This window comes from Nicotiana tomentosiformis, chromosome 1 (assembly GCF_000390325.3).
Source record: "Nicotiana tomentosiformis chromosome 1, ASM39032v3, whole genome shotgun sequence".
In the NCBI taxonomy this organism is placed as follows: domain Eukaryota; kingdom Viridiplantae; phylum Streptophyta; class Magnoliopsida; order Solanales; family Solanaceae; genus Nicotiana; species Nicotiana tomentosiformis.
This window is the reverse complement of record NC_090812.1, coordinates 78,413,274-78,434,466: the sequence shown is the minus strand read 5'-3', so window position 1 is coordinate 78,434,466 and position 21,193 is coordinate 78,413,274. Positions and strand designations below refer to the sequence as shown.

General features: G+C 35.0%; 3 protein-coding genes across 3 annotated transcripts; 1 reads left to right on the top strand and 2 right to left on the bottom strand.

Annotated features, from left to right (window-relative positions):
• The first annotated feature begins 2,458 nt into the window (after positions 1 to 2,458).
• On the top strand, positions 2,459 to 3,896 carry LOC104112986 (snakin-2). Its single transcript, XM_009623044.4, has 3 exons — positions 2,459 to 2,618; positions 2,821 to 2,866; positions 3,477 to 3,896. Exons 1-3 carry the CDS (start codon positions 2,532 to 2,534, stop codon positions 3,656 to 3,658), a joined length of 315 nt encoding a protein of 104 aa, XP_009621339.1. The 5' UTR covers positions 2,459 to 2,531; the 3' UTR covers positions 3,659 to 3,896.
• Positions 3,897 to 4,190: 294 nt separating this feature from the next.
• On the bottom strand, positions 4,191 to 6,855 carry LOC104112985 (type III polyketide synthase B). The gene is made up of 3 exons (XM_009623043.4): positions 6,561 to 6,855; positions 5,416 to 6,007; positions 4,191 to 4,730 (listed from the first exon to the last, which is right to left on the bottom strand). Exons 1-3 carry the CDS (start codon positions 6,736 to 6,738, stop codon positions 4,328 to 4,330), a joined length of 1,173 nt encoding a protein of 390 aa, XP_009621338.1. The 5' UTR covers positions 6,739 to 6,855; the 3' UTR covers positions 4,191 to 4,327.
• A 349-nt stretch (positions 6,856 to 7,204) lies between these two features.
• LOC104112984 (5'-methylthioadenosine/S-adenosylhomocysteine nucleosidase-like) lies at positions 7,205 to 14,934 on the bottom strand. The gene is made up of 8 exons (XM_009623042.4): positions 14,691 to 14,934; positions 14,498 to 14,561; positions 13,331 to 13,422; positions 11,333 to 11,439; positions 10,872 to 10,946; positions 10,324 to 10,398; positions 8,369 to 8,461; positions 7,205 to 7,812 (listed from the first exon to the last, which is right to left on the bottom strand). The coding sequence occupies exons 1-8, from the start codon at positions 14,791 to 14,793 to the stop codon at positions 7,615 to 7,617; spliced, it is 807 nt and encodes a 268-aa protein (XP_009621337.1). The 5' UTR covers positions 14,794 to 14,934; the 3' UTR covers positions 7,205 to 7,614.
• Positions 14,935 to 21,193: the final 6,259 nt, after the last annotated feature.

The window sequence follows — 21,193 nt, the reverse complement described above, 5'->3', positions numbered from 1 at the left end:
GTTTGGCCAAGCTTCTCCGAGCCAAAAGCACTTTTTTTCCCCCAAAGTTTGAGTGTTTGGCCAAACTTTTAGAAGAAAAAAATTGCTTTTGAGTAGAAGCAGAAAAAAATAATTTTTCTTCAAAAGCACTTTTGAGAAAAATACACTTAGAAGCAGTTTTTAAAAGTTTGGCCAAACACTAATTGCTACTGAGAAGTGTTTTTCAAATGAATTACCCAAACACAAAGTGGTTCTCACCAAAAGTAGAAAAAATACTTCTCAAAATAAGTGGCTATTAGACTTGTGGACTGTTGCATCAAAGCTAGTCATAGATGTGTAACGATTGGGTTCCTCTCCCTGGTCACTTGATTCAAGGGTTAAGTTTGGTATTCCCACCATTGCATTTGCACAGTGCCTGCTTCTGTGAACTGATAGTGTACATTTTTATATCATCGTCTAAGAAAAGTAATTGAAACAATTCTCGATTTAAATACACTATAGTAAGTATTTTCAATGAACTTGTTAGAATATCTAATAACAATCTTTCACCTATATAACACTAAAGTAAAATGATGAACTTGTGAAGTTTCTTGAAATAATTGTAATCAGCTTCCCCGTTGGTGAAATGCCAAAAATAAAACAAGGAGTTGTTTTACCACTCGTGGGCTACATAAAAAAGTCACTTCGGTCAAAATTGACTCAAGTATTTTCCGAATATTCTTAAGTTTGTGTATGATTTTTTTAACACGATAAGTATGTGCATGATTTGAAGACGAAAGTGATAGGAGTATTATTGACGTAAAAATCTTTTTCCTCATTAGTTTTTGTCTTTTTTTACTTTTTTGTTGCCTTCCAATGCTCTTATTAATCGTGCGTCTAGAAAGTTTCCAAGTGTCTAACATGTTGTTTTCTTCCAAATCGAAGAGCTAAGATTTAAATATAATTTTTTGTGGTAATCCTTTTGGAAAAGGAGAGTTCCAGAATACAAACAGCTGTAGTGCAACAAGATGCTAGCTGTTGTCTTAACTCATTCAATAGTAATCACATTACACAACAAAAAAGGAAGTAGCATTCATAGTAGTAGTTGTTATAAGATGTTAACTTTTGACTACCAAATCATGCTCTTATCTTTCCATTATATGTATCTTTATAAGTTTTTTGAATTAATGGCTCAAACTCCTAAATGATTATTTGATGCTTTGCTCAACTTCAACTACTGGTCCAAACGCGTTTCGTTAAAAAAAAGGAACTTCTTTTGTCATATAGCTTTATTATTGGTGTTCTATGGATTAAGATGGATTCCCTATTTCGGTAATGAGGAGATTGATTGAACTTTAAAGTTTAAACTGCACCTTACTTATCTGTCACTCAACTTGTTTCTTTACCTCTGTTAAATATAAAATGTTGAATTTTTATTTATTCTTGTCTTATCGGTTTCAACACATTAATTCGTATTCGATTTAACTCGGCCATTTGTCATGCTAGCTAGAACTGAGTTCTCTCAAGTTCAAATAGAAATATCCCGGGGAGGTAGGCGGAGTAAGAATTTCAACCTTATGAGTTTTGAATTTTAGAACGATTTTAACTATTAATAATATAATTGAGTTTTAAATTTAATATTTGTATATATTTATTGAACTTTTTAACACAAACACATTGTTTGAGCAAAAATTACTGAGTTCGCCCGAATCTAACGTCAGGCTACTAGCTCTTCCCTAGGAGGATTGAACAAATAATTGACTTCTACTATTACCTTTAACTCGAATTATGTATACGTAGCTGATATTTTATAAGAAAACATATACTTATTGTAAATTCGTAGTTATTATCACAAAAGAGTGTCATATACTATATTATTTGCGGTTATTCGTAAGAATCTTGAGTTCTTTTCTGGCAGCGGATAATGTAATTAAATAGAACTCAACTTGTTTTAATTAATTCATGTAATGAAACGTCTGAGACTTTATATGTTAGCTTTGTCCACCTACTACTGCAATTATACACACTTTGGGAAGTGTACTAATAATTCCAGACTCTCTGACCAGGCTGTTAAATTTTACTTCCTCGAAACATTTCGTCATTTTACTTTTTTTTCAAGTGATATACTCTTATGTTTCCAATTAGTTAGTAGCGTGTTAATTAAATAAGATATTTTAAAAAAGGATAAAAATAGTCTAGAGACAAGTATTTTTATGATTAAAGCTATTAAATATTTTTAATTAATGGTTTGCAAAAATATTCAAAGACAAGGGAGCAATTATATTCCTTCTCTATTTAATTAGTATACTATAGCGTAGTTACCTACTACAATTAAGCATTTACGTACCTAAATTTATTCGCATGCATGCTATTCCTCTGCGTACTTGCCTTTATTCTTCTTTTTTAAAATTTTTTTTAATAATTTTTGGGTGTTTCTATGCTATTTGTCCTCAAATGAACCTACACACTTCTTACTTGCCTATAAATACCTCATTGGTCTTCCTTCTCAAGTCACACTAAAATATTAAGCTTTAAACAAATTTCCATTACTTCTAAAGAATTTCAAACTTCCAATGGCCATTTCTAAAACTCTCTTTGTTTCATTAGTTCTCTCCTTGCTCCTCCTCGATCAAGTTCAATCCATTCAAACTGATCAAGTGGTAAGTATTTTTATCAACTCCTTTGCTTACTTCAAAACCTAAAAATATCATATTTGGTTGATCATCTATATTTTCGAATTGCTCATTTTAGTGACCTTCACTATTTTAACCATATGAAAACAATAAATTTTCCTTGCTACATAAGTAAGTCTTATTTCTTAAACTCAAGTTTCATTCAGCTGATGATGTTTGATTTTTGCAGACCAGCAATGCTATTTCTGAAGCCGCTTATTCCTACCCGAAAATCGGTATGCTATCCTTGTCAACTTTAATTACTCTCTGATGCCATATACTAACATTTTGTCACCTTCTTTATACACTTTTTTTTGGTCGTGTATGTCCTGTCCTTTAAGCTTTGTTTATTATCTATTGAAAAACCATATTGTTCAGAGTTACATAAAACTGACAAAAGAAACTTTTGTCCTATTTAATTCATTAAAAGAATTTATCTTTTATCCGTTACCGTGTAATTAATGAAATTTCTTTTTACACTCGTAAAGCATTTAACCGGTTTTAGCATGCCACTAACCATCTTTTTCAGGTTATAATCTCGAGTTTACTATAATAAAAATTTACATACAGTTAGCTCTTGATTATTCAAATACTCCTATTATTTATACCATCAGCATATAAGCTTAAACTCTATCTTATTCTGTTTTAAGAAAGTATAATTGTACTTTAGTATGTTATTTGCTCTATTGTCTAAAATACCAAATTAGACGTACAGTTTACCAGTTGCATATGTTATTGTAGGTCACTTTAACCAGATAATATAAAAAATCTATACAATATCAGTATATATACAATAATTACACTCTTTATTAATGGGCTTTATTGTGTGTGTGTGTGTGTGTAAAGATTGTGGGGGAGCATGTAAAGCAAGGTGCCGTTTATCATCAAGGCCAAGATTGTGTAAGAGAGCATGTGGAACTTGTTGTGCTAGATGTAACTGTGTTCCTCCTGGCACTTCTGGCAACACTGAAACTTGCCCTTGCTATGCAAATATGACTACTCACGGCAACAGACGCAAATGCCCTTAATTTATTAATCTTCTTTTTAAAATCTTCTGCTACTTATTGTTTTCCTCAGACTATACTATATGGTCCTGTCCATATTGTATCAATAAACAAAATGTAGTAAATGTTTTTACGATATTTGTTTTTGTGTCTTTTCTTTTTGAGGAATTGTGTCCTCTCCTCTTGGTGAGTTAATACATTTGTAATGCTTTGTATTCTTGTTTGTATTATATGAGATGTGGAATAAATGAAGTTTTGTATAGTTTTTGATATTCTCTTAAAGAAGTTTCTTTTTCACATACAACCATCCAAGCAGAGTACGTATAAATGTGGACATCTATAACTAATAATAAAAACCTCAAAGGAAACAGTAGACGCAAGGAGGTCAAACCTTATTTTAATTACTAATCTTTAGCTTTAAAATTGGAGTCAACAAAAGATTTTACAACATAGTAATTAATTATCAATAAACCATTTATGAATGACAATGAAATTTAGATCCTAATGTCATACTTTTTGTTCAATTATATTATGGACTAGACAATAAACAAAAAGCTTCAACAAGATCAAGAACTATAAATTGAAAGCAAGAGGACTTGCAATGAGTACTCTTTAACATATTCAAATGGTCATATTCTTTTTTGTTTATTGTTTTGACAACCGAGAAATTTTCGAGGACCAGTGACATACAGCTCAGACGGTGAGATTCTTTGTGAGAATACCCTCAAATGTGATTCCAGGACCAAATGCAAGTATCAATCCCCAGTTAGAATCTTCTTGATTTTCTTTCTTCTTATCTTTCTTCTCCTCTAACATGTACTCTAACACATAAACAATAGTATTACTACTTGCATTTCCATAATCAGCCAATGCTCTTCTGCTAGCACTCAATTTCTCAGGAGACAATTCCAGCTTTTTTTCTAGCCTGTTTAAAATAGCAGGACCACCGGGATGAACTGCCCAAAATAGCTTGTTGTATTCTCTATCATTGTATCCTGTAATACTAATTAACTTGTCACAAAAATCTTCAATATTTTCTTCAATTATCTGTGGTAGTTCTCTTTCGAGCTTGAAACTAATTCCCTCTTCAGTAAGCCTGGGAAAAAACAAATTCATGTTTTAGTAACCAGCCCAACTTAAAACGGGTTGGATCATGACTCTGTTCGTTGATTTGATTCAACAGGTTGAACATGAAATAACTCATCAAACTATTGGGAAAAAAACAAGGCAAAATAGTGTAGCGCGTCAAGTCAAAATACAACCCAAACATACAAATATGGAGATTCAGAATTAAGTAAATATAGAGGAACTTAGGCTAATAAGTTAAGAAACATATAATAGCTTTCAATTGTTCTTTATTATTATTTTTTTTTCAAAAAGCATACTAATAGAAAAGGAAGGGAAACTGAGTCATATTAGATGGGTTTAGTTAGGTTATGACTCGACCCATTGGGACCAACTCATTTTGACCTAAACAAACATTGAACTGGTCGAGTCATGAACCGTTTATTAATTTGACTCGTCTAATTTTGACCCAACTTGCCCGTTTACCTGCGCGCCCATTTACCTGAGTAATTTTCTTTTCTTTTTTTTCCTTTTCAAAAAGCATACTAATAGAAAAGGAAGGGAAATTAGGTCATATTAGATGGGTTTGGTTATGATTCATAATTTGACCCATTGCGACCCAACTCATTTTGACCTAAACAACATTGGACTGGTTGAGTCATGACCCGTTCATTAATTTGACTGGTCTAATTTTGACCCAACCCGCCCATTTTTACCTGCCATCAATGATCTTTTCTGTGTCAGGCAAGAAATGCTGAATAGCAGTATGCAATTCAAACAGAGGCCTTTCAATATCTTGAATCGGGTTCGAGCCAATTATCATAGCTCCAGCACCATCACCAAACAGAGCCACTCCAACTAAATCATATGGCCTGTCAACACTTGGTGGTTTGAACCCAATTATTGTAGTCTCAGAAGTAGCTAACAGGACTCTGCTTCCTGGATTATTCTCAGCAATGTCCTTAGCAACACGAATGCCCGCGACTCCACCAGAACAGCCAGCAAAATATAACATAACTCGTTTAGTTTCTGGGCTTAAACCAAGTCCTTTTGCTAAATAAAGATCACCTCCTGGCAATCTAGCTTCACTTGAGGAAACATATACTACGTGAGTAATGTCTGAAATTGGTCTGCCCCATTTGTTAATACAAGATTGTGAGGCTTCAATTGCCATTTCTGTAACTGCTGCATTGCATATGTCTAGTCTTTGTTTTACTGTTGGAAGGCCTTCGACTGCTAACTCAGGGTACTTCTTTAGGATCTCCTCTGACATTACCACGTACCTTGTTTTTACTGTTGTTGTCTTGCCTGCAAACATTCCAATATAAAAGTTTTAAAAAAGGAAAAGAACCAGATAGTCCAATTTGTAAAAATCGGAAAATATTGCACTTACTAGTATATATATTTTTCTTAAATTTTCAACTATGTATAGGTAGGTTGAGCAAAGACAGTGACTTTGTTTGTTAAGAAAATGAACACTGGGCTTCACTCAACCTCAAAAGTTAATTCATGAACCGGTGATTGTTCGATACGAGACAACACCCGTTCTTCCAACCCTGTGATATTTAACACCTCCCCCAGCACTGGACATCTCATGCCCGTATAATATAACATAGTGGCTCAGCATCGGTAAACCAAGAAAATGTCATGTTAAGAAAATGTTCGTTGTACCTAACTCAAGGTAGCTCATGAAATGAGGATTACTCAAATTCATATAACGACAACAACTCATTCAACCAAATGGGGCACTTTACAGTGTCCGGGTTAGCTTACAACTCAGACTGTCCGTTCCTGATCAACATGAAAATCTAGTTCGACATTTACTGTTAAAAGGCTGAAAGAAAGAAAGAAAAGAGATTACATAGCCGGGTGAGCCTCTGCTTGAGTTCTGGATCGTCGCAGTTGGTGTTTTTGAAATAGCCATCAACCAAAAACTCTTGCATGACAAGCTGATGAGGGAAGGCTTTGCCCAGAGCTAGGATGGTAGCGTTTCCGGTGTTGGTCTTCTTCCTTCCTTCCATCTTCTCCAATCTCCCCATTACTCACTACTTGCCGTTGGATACCATGGTTACACAACTTTCTATTTATAACTCCTACCAAATAGTTTTTGTTATTAAATAAAGGTTTTTAGTTATATCATCAAAATGTGGAGGGGCCTAAATACTTCTGTTTATGGAGTTCTTGGGATTAGTTGAGGAACAAGATGTCCATGATTTTGGCAAGTCCAAAGTTTAATCTCGATTTAGTACTGTGAGATGTTGATGAGTGGTTGGTGGAATTCTGGTTTAATATAATGTACTTAGATCGACTGAATTCTGGTTGAGAAGCAGTTTTGTTAAAGCAGCACAATTGGAAAATATTTCTCTTAGTTAATGTAGAGGCTGGCCCGCTCTTAAAAACCAAGAGGATTGTTTGGTTAAGCAGAGATTTTAATACATGAATTATTATGCGGTTAATAATCATACAAGGTTCGTTATGCTTAAATTGTGAGAGTAAAGTCAAGAATTATCTTCTAAACAAAATTAAACTCAAATTATTCAATTCGACAAATGGAGGTTTCCATCCAACACTGGACCTCAGGTTGCTGAACAGTAGTTCATGTGGTTCGCGGATTATTTGTTCTCAAATCACTTTACTTATATAAGAATACCACAACGGCACAACCCTACTACTCCAACTAAATAAAAATTCTTAATTAATTTTACAACAGTTTCAAAATAGCAGCTACGTTTAGAAACTAGCTGGAACAATGTGAGGCTGATGCAATGCACTCTAGAAGAATATTATGCAGTTCGAAGGAACGTCACATTTCCACTAACTGGAAATCTGAATGTCACCTAATGAGACCACAGATATTGGAAACCCAGTATTGTCCATTTTGCACTGAAGCATGCACAGGATGAAATAAGATTAGATCACAGTTCGGACAAGCATTTCCCACTGATGCAATCAACAACTTGGGTGGCAGTTTGATCAAGAGCAGCTGTTACTGCTGCCAGATTTTGCAAAAACTCCTCCGCTGTTGGTTTATCACCATCCACAACGTCTGTCACAGCTTTCAGAAAAATGACAGGAACTTTCAACAGATCTGCCACATAAGCTACGGCTGCTCCCTGGAACCCAAAAACACATGATCAGAAAAAGAGAGAAATCCATGCCCTAAAATAGAGAGCAAAGCTAAATTAAACCGAAGTTACAAACGAACACCCAGTACAATTACAGCTTTCAAATATCATACCTAACAATGCCATTAATCATGCCTGAGAGAGGATCGCATTTTACTTTTTAGATGGAGCGGCAATTTGTTTTATATTATAAGAAAGGTGATCCTTGAGATGTAAATTTCTTAGAAGACGAGTTTATATGATCTACGCAGTATGTGGAGCTACAAAAGTTACTTACTACCCTTAGATCTTCTTCTAATTTTTTTTTTTGGGGATAAGTAACTTACTACCCTTGGACCGTATATTCTCAAAATAAGGACATCCTAGACAGGAAGAGCAGACACATGTTAACGAGTCTGCAGAGCAATATTTGACATCCGCTAAATCGTTGGAACAAAACGACCAGGGGCATAGAAAACAGAACAAACACCTATGCACAGGACACTAGTTTCTCTAAGTCTTCCCAAATGCCATCATACTGAACTTAAGACATTTAGACGGTTACCTCCATGTCTTTAACTGTTGCATCATTTGCAACGATAGATGCTTCATCCATTGGAGACATATCAAGAGAGTCACCAGTGGACAGTTTGCCAACCTGAAACGAGAAGTCAAGTTTCACGATAAACTAAACTTTAATGCCATTAAGATATGCCAAAGTAAATGTAATGACTCTGCAAGTACATGTGCACTATTAGCGAGCCAGGAAATAATCAGAAGTTAATAGTGGAAACAAGTGTACACATGGATATCAATAAATTGACAAAACAGCAGGTAGACAAAAAGTCTTTCAAAGCTAAAATCTAGATCATCAATAGACTTTCTTGAAGAAATTGTTGTTTAAGAATGAGAGGAACTTGGCACTTTCGAATTTCACATGCCGATTCATGAGCAGGCAAATCTGCCAATTAAAGAAATTGCTAAGAGGTCATGTAAAACTGGTAGACATCACAGGATAAAAAGTTAGCACATCTTAAGTTGGTAAGACTTGTCTAGCTGGTCTATATTCAAGTGTTGTATTTGGAAGAAGATAGCAGATAATGTACAAGTACCGACACAAAGTGGATTGTGGGAAGGTTTCATATTACATAATCCACCAAAATAATTTTGGGATTGAGACGTAGGGTGTGTTTGGTATGAAGCAAAACATTTTCCGAAAAATATTTTTCAATTTTCCCATGTTTGGTTGGCTTAAATGTATAGGAAAACATTTTCCTCATCAACAATTGGAAAATATTTTCCCTATCAAAAGGAGGAAAAATATTTTCCAAAACTCTTTTTCAACTTTCTCCACCCTATTCCTCATGCCAACCAACCGTCACCCACCCCATCCCCAAACTACCCCAACCCCCTCCTCCCTACCCCCGACCACACCCCACCCACCCTAATAGAACTACTTATTAAGAGAACTTTCTTTTCATGTTGTAGATAAAGTACTTTTTTTTATTTTAACAAAATGAGTATATTCTTTTCATGATGTAGTAAAAGTATTTTCTTTCATTTCAACAAAAAAACAGTACTTTTTTTTCATGATCTAGGAAAAAGTATCTTTTTTTTTTTTGATAAGGTAAAGGTTTTATTGATAAAAGTACCAAGATGGTACATAAGATTACACCAGGATCAGACAACACCTATAATAGCATACTTCCAGTTACAAGTTGCTTAGCACATCCAAAAACTCCATATATTTTCTTTCATTTCAACCAAACGAGTACTTTCTTTTCATGATGTAGAAAAAATATTTTCTTTCATTTCAACAAACTAAGTATTTTCTTTTCCTAGAATAGAAAAAGTATTTTTTTTTTCAAAAAACGAGTACTTTCTTTTCATGATGTAGAAAAAATATTTTCTTTCATTTCAACAAAATAAAGTATTTTCTTTTTAGTTATCGAGCTCAAATTTTAACGTTGTTCTTGTGTGAAAAAGTAAAGTAGCGCATTAACTAGTTCCTTTGAGTTTGTGTGAATTTTGAAAAGAGTAATTAGATTCTTGAAGAAAATAAAGTCGGGGGGGGGGAGTACATGATACATGGGGATTTGGGGTTAGATGGGTTGAGGAGAGTAGCATTAAAAATTATTTTCCTAGAAATATTTTATACTGTCTAACCAAACACTAGAAAATATTTTCCGGAAAAATTTTTCCACTCACCAACCAAATAAGGAAAAATAAGTGATAAAACCACTCATTTTCCAGAAAAATATTTTCTAGGAAAACATTTTCCTTCGTACCAAACACACCCGTAGTATTTTGATTTTGCAGCAAAATCAACCACCATCCAGCTTGACAAAATGACAATCAAAGGACAATCTGAACCCACATAATTTTAACTCAATGACAAAGCAGCTAAAGCCACACTCAAAAAGTACATCCACCAGCCATAGACAAGGATAGATATCAAAGCATGTGAGCTATGAGCTATTAGATTTGGTTCTTTAATATGCACGGGTGAACAGTGTTTACCTTTAGGTTAAGCTCCTTCAGAAGATTGGGTGTAGCAAAAGCCTTCCGCGATCCAACTCCATATATATCAAATACCTGGAGGTGCACGAGTGCAGCCAACAACCTTTAGTTACTTGCTGATGATTTTACCAACAACGCTATCCAAATCATAAAGTAGGTGAATCATCTATTGAGATTTCCAATAAAACACCAGGAATTTCTTTAACTTGGCTATCAATCCAAATCTCCTCTTCCTTTTTTTTTTGATAAAATTATCAATCCCTATTTCCTTAGCACGGTTGAAGCACCAAGTCCAGTAAATATACTGGAAAAGATGTTAACGATAGAAGTTTAACCACAATAACAACGGGAATTGTGATCTCTTGTTAGAGTTATAGTAGCAAAGATAAATATTCCGTCATCCTAGTGTCAGATTTGTTCCTATTTCCTGCATCCCATATGTTTCTTGCACAACATATAGAATTCAAAAGGCCTGAAGCAAGGATGGGAAATGAACATTTTTTTGAGAAAGGAAAAAAAAAAACTTGAGGATGGGAAATGAACATTACTGGGATTGGTATTCTTCTGTCATGGAAAGCAACTTCTGATGCAAGAAACACATCTCCTATAGAAGCACCTTTGGCCTGAAAATAACTAAACGTCAGTCAAAATTAACATATCGAAAGAATAATTTATACAGGGTTGCTCAGCACAGAGGAAAGGATAGGAAAAATATTTGACAAAGATCTTGTAAATGTGTTCTTTACTTCTTTCATATCTTTAAGTGGACAAGCTGCAAATAGTTACCTTTCTGTAGTTTCTAAAAGTCTACATATTTTTTTAGAAGGCTAAAAGTCTACATTTTACTGGGAAAAAATGAATTGTCCTATACTCCTATGTCCAATTTTACACAGACAATTAATCTAATCAGCGTTCGATAAGAGAGATGAGACAAGTACATTGGGAAAGAGGGAGTATCAGGGAAAGAGCAAGGGGAGATTATTTCATAATGTATAGGCACAAATCTTACCCCAAATGCACCTGCTGTGCCAGCATTTATGATAAGGTCTGGCTTTAATGCTTGGATAGAAGCATATGTCACAAGAGATGCAGATACCGTGCCCACACCATCGACCCCTGTGTTAGACCATTCATAAGTCAGTTCTACAAAAGTTAGGACACAACCAGATTTGATGCATACAAACTATTCGATATATATGAAAGCATACAAACGTGCAAATTAAAAACATTAAATTAATTAGAGCATCAGACACTTAATGGTCTAGCAAAGTTTCCGTCAAGCAAGAGGAAGGTTTCCATATATCTCCTCTATTAGCTCTAAGAATTACTTTTCTAGTTTGTACTGACACAAGACTTGCCTTTTGTTCTTTTTGTCTTTCTGGAAGTCTTGTAACTAGGGTCTGTTTCTATAAGCACTCTATCTTTGTGCTAAGTTCAATTTATAATGAAATCTGTTACCATTTCAAACAAAAAAAGAATTACTTTTCTAGTCTTGCAATCAAGTAGAGATCTGGAAAATTAAAACCTTGTTGTTGGAAATGCAATTTGATCTTTTTGAAGAATAAAACTATCTAGTCTAGGTGAACACAAACTCAGTAGCTAGGCCATATGCGTCTCAAAGATGAATTTCCCGATCTTCACCACAAATGTAGAAGCCACCATGACTCAGTGCAAAGACAATGGAATTGGAATATCACCTTTAGAAGAACTAGGAGGTTACTGAAAATTCTGGAGCTAGTGGCTGTGAAGCATGGAGATCTGATTATGTGCAAAGGTGCAAAAAAGATACTTTTACAGTTATAGCATGGTACCAAAATATGGTCCATTCAGTGAAAGCTGATAAAATATGGCTATGGCAGATTTTTGGAAGAGTAGAACCCCCACAAAAGTATCCTGTTTTGGATGGGTACTATGCATGAAGCATGTCTTACACAAGAAAATTTGAGAAGGGGCCCTTCAAATGTTATCTTGTGGTACTGATAGTGAAGATGCCAACCACACTTTTTTGGGACTTTATCTGTGTGACATATGCTACTTGAGTCTGATGGATAGTGAACATATTAAATATTCACTTTCACATCATGGAATAGCAAGGAAGATGATATATAATTCTGAAGACTTTTAGGTTGCATTGGATGATGCCAAGAATCAAAGGGTGTGGCCTAAAGGTTAATGAAATGGATGAACTGAAAACCATGGAAAACCAGGATTCAAATCCCAATATAGACACAAAAAAATATTAGGTGATTTCTTCCCATTGGCCTAAGCCTTGGTGGATAGAATTACCCGATCCTTATGCTGGTGGAAAATAGCAGGTAATTGGTGGAACATTAGTGCAGGCAAGATGGCTTGGACACCACTGTTATTAAAAAGGACTATTAAGCAAATGTAGAAAAAAAACCTCAGGTTTCCCTGTTTTACTGTTTAGACTCATGGAAGAAGAGAATAACTAGTTGCTTTGAAGGAAAATTTAAGCCTCCTTGTAGATTGAGGGCCTTTTGTAATTTGTTTAATTGCTTTAGCTCTTAGGTATGTTTTCGTTTTGTTAAGATGTAAAAGAATTTTTGGATTTCATAGGCACTCTACATTAGAAAAAGGGATGACCTTGCTTCTTTTGTAACTCATAGCACTCCCTTAGTGCTGAGTTAGCGAATAAATACAACTTCACTTAGAGATGAACTTTTCTATATAATTATGTTGCACATGTCCACTCAATATATTTGATGATTTGATAGGACACATCCCATGTAAAAAGATGAGAGTATCTGGCATCAAAATCCACCATTTCAGGTTGAAGTATTAGTTGGTGAAACTATGTCCTACCACTAAATGAGGCAATAAACAACCTGCTAACACTTCATAGGGAAAAGTGGCTTGTTATTGGAAACATAATTTGCAATCTCAAATATAGGAAAGACTTCATGCAGCGCATCATCAGTTAGATAACCATCCAAGTTCATAAGATAAAATCAGCAAAGCAAAGAGTTTCAAGATGAAAATACCCTACCCAATGCTGGGTCTTTCCCAGGACAAACAATGTTAATGGCGAGACCCTTGTAATTACCATAGAACCGCACCCAAGGGACTCCCTTTGGGAACCTGCATTGTGCACATCAGAAATTAGATCTAAGAAAAGACGGTAAAACAAACCACCAAACATGGTGAATATTTACTGCATGGATAATACACTCTACAATTGAGTACATGGAAAACATGGAGATTCCTGGTATCCATAATAACAAAATTCCCATACCTTTTCAAGAGACTAAAGATCCAAAAGTTCTCTTAGCAAATTTAGTTTCTAATAGGATATCATTTTTTCCCCAAATCAAATGAATCATCCTCAAATATTTCAAAGCTCGAATGAGTATTAATGCATACATAACGTATCATAATCTTGCTATGTTGTTTAACATGCAACCAAATACCACATGATTCAACAGAAAACACTTTTGCAACATTTCTATTGTCACTTTGAGTAACATACTTTAAACCCTATGCATAAAATGTTATTCATAAAATGTTATTCCCTCTGTCCAATAGCAAAATCTCTTGTAAGTAGAGCTCTTGCAGTCTTGCTTCCTCAAAGGATTGTGAAAACTTAAAACTCCAGTTACCTAATTGACAAAGTTGATCAGGTAAAATCGCTTAGATATACCAGTAGACAAGCCTTACACGTTCTTGCTGGTAAGAGCTCTAGCATCTAAAATATTTACCACCTCAAAAACTTGTCTAATAACTACTTCATTTCTTCTACTAGTGTTGGTTATCTTCACATTTCCTTGTTAATCTCAAAGTGAACACGCATCACTCTGTTTCTAAAGAAAAGGTCAATATTTTAAACCTTTGATTATATATTTCAACATTTTTAAAGAATAGCTTTAGCTACGAAATTGTGATTTATTTAACTATGTATGTTATATTTCAAAAATGAACAAGTCATGTCCAAAATCACTATTTTTGTTGTTGATAAGTAATAAGGACAAAGTTACTACTAAAATAAAAGTGTTGAGTCCTCCTACTCTTAATCTCAACATCCGCGAGGAAAAATGAAAAGATAAGTGGAAAAGCGAAAAAAGAAGAACTCTAGCAACTTTTTAGTAGTGATTTTGTGCAAACTTTCTTCATCTTTTAAGTGAGTAAAAGACTCAAAATAAGAAAGAAAAGAACTTACAAGGAATCGAGGTCCTCAGTAAGCTGAAACTTGTTAACAAGTGGTAACGCCTCCGTTTGCATAGCTGCCGATTCACATATAATTTTTTTTTACCGTCAACACAATTTCTTTTACTAAACATTAGATGAAGCACTTATACATATAGAACAAACAAAGAGAGTAAAAACTAAATTTTTCTTTTTAAAAAAAGTACCGATGATGAAGACGATGGTGGAGATAGGGCGGTTATCAACGGCGGCGGACTCCTCCTTGACTTCTGCTGACTTTTCGCCGTGAGGAGGAGGAGGAGGAGCCATTTTTTTTATTTATTTTCCTTTTACCTTTTACGAATATAAAGTTGAAATGAAATCTACTCTTCGATCTCAACTTCTGCAATTGAGAAATTAAGAATCGAAGTGGTAAGTGGTAACCGATACAGGGGATAATTGGCTATTATTAGAGTACTATAAAGTATAAACAGCACTGACTGAAAATGTGGGTTTAAGGGGCCCACTTGTCCTACCGACCCATCCGGAATCCAATGGAAATTGGACATATGGCGACTCATAATTTTAGCAGTCGACAATTTTTGGAAGAATCTTTTGAAAGGAATAAAATAATTATATGCTTGAATAACCAAATTTTGTAAAGAGTAAGGTTTGTAATTGAATCCATAAATTTATTACAACGTTCTGTTCAATCAAACATGTAGGATAAGATAAAGATGTATATTATAATCATTCAGCTAAATGTGGTAACTGGTAAGCTAGGATACAGGCACTGATGAAAAGTAGAAAAATACCAACGAAAAAAGAGATAAACACATAAGACTAGAGATTGAAATTTTATCTAAAATAGGACGGAATAGATAAAGTAAGATAACTTTTTATCAAAAGTGCAAAGCAGTTCTTCAACAAAAAATTCTAATTTATTGAAATCCGTTTCTGAGAAAGTTAAATACAAATAACAAGTTTGCATACAATTTTTTTTTTCCTTCCGAAATCCGAATTGATATTTTACCAATTAAAACTCAAGAAAAAACGACACAAAGTTCAGTCATAGTTAAAGACACCTCTTGGCATCTGCAACCTCGTACAAAGACGTTTATCTCAATTATCAGAAATTGTTCATTATTCATTCTTTACTTCTTTTTCTTTTTCTTTTTCCTTTTTCTTCTTTAATACATATTGTCTCCCTTTTTGCCTTTTTGTTTTCTTTCTCTTTTTTTTTTTTTTTTTGATGAGCCGAGGGTCTTTCGGAAACAGCCTCTCTACTCCTTCGGGGTAAGGGTAAGGTCTGCGTACACACTACCCTCCCCAAACTCCATTAGTGAGATTTTATTGGGTTGTTGTTGTTGTTGTTCTTTAATACATGAACGTCATTTAGTCGGTTATTATCCAAATTCAATGATTTCCTTTTATCTTTTTCTTTTTAGCATAGATATTATGTGTATGACTTGTTCGTAAGCAAGACCTTAACTATAGTTGGCCAAACAATAAGTTATGAAACGAGGAGCACAAGGAATTTCGATGGAAACTATCTAGTGAATATGGGCTTTTTAACAAGCGGAAAAAACTTGCTTCCAGATATGGATTAAAAATCTAAATTAAATGAGTTTAAATTTTTAAGGTATTATCATTAAACTTTTTGTAGTTTTGAAATTATAGGTTTAAAATTTAGTATCTCTTGAAATTTTAGTAATTTTTCACTTGTATATTTACGCTCTCATGAATGATAACTAAGGTCCATCCGCCTCTGCTTGCGTCATGTCCCTTCTAGAACAGCTGTTAATATGAGGAGTGATCCTATGGGGCGTATCCAAATTTGTGTGGCTTTTTTATTAGAATGCCTATGGTTTTATTTTCCATGTGAGTTAATTAGTGAAGAAAAGAGAAATAAGAAATGCTCCACGATTGGATGTCAGTAACAATTTGTCAAATTTTTACCAGAACTGGCTATAAAACTCAATTCTGTTTGCATATTGGTACAAAAGCAGAAGCTAATTACAACTAATGTTATTCCTTTTACCCTCGTTTTTCATATGTATGCGGTATGCCTGAATACAATTATGAGCAAACATGTACAAGTTGTCAATTTTACAAGTTAATCATGTCAAAAGGTCTCAGAACAATAATGTTAACCATGGTCCACTTTTTTGGAACCGCCCTTGAGCCAAAAATCGAAGAGCTCTTCAAAGGATTTATTGCTGGATTTCCGCTACATCTACTTTGATTATTGATTTCTCACATTCGGCCTCTGTAATATATGTTAGTCCCGTTAATATTGCTGTATTTGTAAATAATAATTCTGAAAAATATAAGTTATCGTAATGAAACAGTAATTAATTCGAGCCCACTGAATTCACAGTGTTTCCTTAAGAAATTTAATCCCCTCCTAGTACCCAAGGTTATGGATTATTTCCTCTCAGGATAAAACGAATCACACACTGGTGTAGCGGAACTTCAAACCTCAGTGTTTCAGCGAACACAAAGTTCGGCAGCAAATCACACTTACAGTTGCTTTGTTTGAAGTTAAAACAATGCAGAACAAAGGAGTAGAAACTCAGAAAATCGTATGGAAATGCTGAGAGGAAGGAGTGCAATGTATAGCCAAAGTTGAGCGTTTTCAGTTTTGTTGGTTTTTCGTATATTTCTTCAAAAGCTGCTGCAAATATTTATAGCAGTCAGCATTGAAGATGAACGACCCTCCACCCTCCATGATGGAGCATGCACTAGCTTGTTTGTGGAGCAAGCACTTGGCCATGGTGGGAAGAGCATTAGGCGGCTGCTATTGAAGCTGGTGGTCAATACACGGATTGGAATATATCCGTTACAAATGCGGATAATCTTACGTTAATATTTACTATTAACAAATAAATTTAGTCCAAAAAATTAATCGATCATTTGACCAAATCCAAATCCGAATCTGAATCTGAATCCGAAGCCGAAGCCGAGCGAGCGACGACGGCGACGGCACGAGGCTTGCTTTCTTCTTAACTCTTTAAGAGCTACAAGAAGAGCAATTATATATATACCCACCAAAAATCTTTTTCTCTTCCAATATGGGACAATGTTTCATTGTCAAGAGGGGAAAACTTAAAATTTTACTCAAAAATTTTATTTTCCCTCCATTTCCCATTCACCCTCATTTTAAGACTATTTAATCTTAAATAACAAAAAAAAAACCTCAACAATCCCCCACATGAATGGGGATTGGCTATATCACGGAAGTATGCATGGAAAACCCGTATGATTTACAAGCAAGGATTAATCGCATCTGGATAAGTAGGTTTCCCTTTGAACTTTCCGTAGTAAACTTATGTCGGATATACTCGGTCAATCGGTAGATTTGAAATCTTTGAACCGTCGATCTTTGGTGTATACCTAGACAACCATAAGTCACACAATCAACCCTTAACCGTCTTTGGTTCTTATTATTGTGTTCGTTTCAGCCATGAACACCGCCTGGTTTCATAAGTGCGTAGAGAACTGGCCTTACTAAGTTCTCCTTGAAGCGGCTAACACTTCACACTTACATAGGTGATTCCTAAACGTGTCATCATGTAGATACACTATTTGATATACCCCGTATCAAATTTAGAAATTATTAAAAAGCCTTAATGCTTTATCCTTGGTACTGAACATTGTCTCATCACGAGAACGGACTAAAATTTTATTTGACAATGTTGAACCGTCATTAATGACTTTGTTTGATCTCCTTGAACCTAGATCTTGGGATCTCCAGTCTTCTAGGTAGAGTTACCGCCACAATGACTTATTCTCGGCCATAGCCCCATTCCCCTTGATGATTTCTCAACTACCTCTCTAGTTAGGCCTTTTGTAAGTGGATCCGACACATTATCACTTGACTTTACATAGTCAATCGTGATAATTCCTCTAGAGAGTAATTGCCTAACGGTTTTATGTCTTCGTCGTATATGACGAGATTTACCGTTATACATAACGCTCCCAGCCCTTCCAATTGCCGCTTGACTATCACAATGTATGCATATTGGTGCCAACGGTTTGGGCCAAAATGAAATGTCTTCCAAGAAATTCCGGAGCCATTCAGCTTCTTCACCGGCTTTATCTAAGGCTATGAATTCAGCCTCCATTGTAAAGCGGGCAATACATGTTTGTTTGGACGACTTCCAAGATACCGCTCCTCCACCAATAGTGAATACATATCCACTTGTGGACTTAGAATCAGTTGAACCGGTGATCCAATTTGCATCACAGTATTCCTCAATCACCGCAGGGAATTTACTGTAGTGCAAGTCAAAGTTCTGGGTATGTTCTAAATATCCCAAAACTCGTTTCATTGCCATCCAATGAGATTGGCCTGGATTGCTCGTATATCGTCTAAGTTTACTTATAGCACAAGCTATATCTGGTCGTGTACAATTCATGATATACATTAAGCATCCCAACACACGAGCATAATCCAATTGTGATATGCTTTGGCCTTTATTCTTTGCTAATGCAAGATTCACGTCAATTGGAGTCTTTGCAACTTTAAAGCCCAAGTGCTTGAATTTTTCAAGTACTGTCTTAATATAATGAGATTGTGACAATGCCAGACCTTGAGGAGTCTTATGGATCTTAATTCCCAGAATTAAATCAGCAACTCCCAAGTCTTTCATATCAAACTTGCTATTGAGCATACGCTTAGTAGCATTTATGTTGGCAATGTCATTACTCATTATCAGCATATCATCCACATATAGGCAAACAATGACTATGTGATTTGGAACATTTTTAATGTACACACATTTATCACATTCATTTATCTTAAAACCATTTGACAACATTGTTTGGTCAAATTTCGCATGCCATTGTTTGGGTGCTTGTTTTAGTCCGTAAAGAGACTTAGCAAGTCTACATACCTTCTTTTCTTTACCTGGAACCACAAACCCTTCAGGTTGTTCCATGTAAATTTCTTCCTCCAACTCTCCATTTAAGAAGGCCGTCTTAACATCCATTTGATGAATTTCAAGACCATACACTGCAGCTAATGCTACTAACATCCGTATGGACGTAATTCTTGTAACTGGAGAGTATGTATCAAAGTAGTCTAGACCTTCTCGTTGTCTATACCCTTTGACTACGAGTCTTGCCTTGAATTTATCAATAGTGCCATCATCTTTGATTTTTCTCTTAAAAATCCATTTAGAACCCAAAGGTTTATTTCCAGGAGGAAGATCAACCAATTCCCATGTATGGTTGTTCAATATGGATTCTATTTCACTATTGACTGCCTCTTTCCAAAACAATGATTCCGAAGAAGTCATAGCTTCTTTAAATGTTTGAGGCTCATTCTCCAATAAGAAAGTCACAAAATCTGGTCCAAATGAAGTAGACGTTCTTTGACGTTTACTACGTCTTGGATTCTCCTGATTACATGTACTTTCTTTTGTTTCTTCCCGAGGTCGTTTAGATCCTTCACCAAACGACTCACATTCCTTTTTATACGGATATATATTTTCAAAGAACTCAGCATTATCTGATTCTATAACTGTATTATTATGAATATCGGGATTTTCTAATTTATGAACCAGAAATCGATATGTTTTACTATTTGTCGCATACCCTATGAAAATACAATCAACGGTTTTCGGTCCTATCTTTACCCTTTTGGGTTTAAGAACTTGCACTTTTGCCAAACACCCCCACACTTTAAAATAATTCAAGTTGGGCTTCCTTCCTTTCCATTTTTCATATGGAATGGATTGTGTTTTTCTATGGGGCACTCGATTTAATATTCGATTAGCCGTAAGAATGGCTTCGCCCCACAAGTTCTGTGGCAAACCAGAACTTATCAACAACGCATTCATCATCTCCTTTAATGTGCGATTCTTTCTTTCCGTAATCCCATTAGATTGGGGCGTGTAAGGGGCTGTTGTTTGATGAATAATTCAATATTCTAAACATATTTCTTCAAAAGGTGATTCATATTCACCACCCTTATCACTTCTTATCATTTTTACTTTCTTGTTAATTTTTGTATTGCCTGAATGCGTCTATTGCTTCATCTTTACTATTCAGTAAGTAAACATAGCAATATCGAGTACCATCGTCAATAAAAGTTATGAAATACTTCTTTCCACCGCGAGATGGTATTAACTTCATGTCACAAATATCTGTGTGAATTAAGTCTAAAGGATTTGAATTCCTTTCAACTGACTTATAAGGATGTTTAACATACTTAGATTCCACGCATGTTTGACATTTTAATTTTTCGCATTCAAACTTAGGCAGTACTTCCAAGTTAATCATTTTCCGCAAGGTTTTATAATTGACATGACCCAAACGTACATGCCATAAATCATTTGACTCAAGCAAGTAAGAAGAAGCTGAAATATTATTATTGTTTTCCACAACCATTACATTCAGATTGAAAAGGCCCTCGGTGAGGTAACCTTTTCCTACAAATATTTCATTCTTACCTATGACAACCTTGTCGGACACAAAAATGCACTTAAAACCGTTCTTAACAAGAAGTCCAGTAGTGACTAAATTCTTTCTCATTTCGGGAACATGAAGGACATTGTTCAAAGTCATGACCTTGACAGAAGTCATTTTCAGAAATATCTTCCCATATCCTTCAACTTTTGCTGTTGAAGCATTTCCCATATAAACTGTCTCTCCGGGTCCAGCAGGAGCATAAGTAGCAAAAGCTTCTCTAACTGCACAAACATGGCGAGTGGCTCCAGAATCA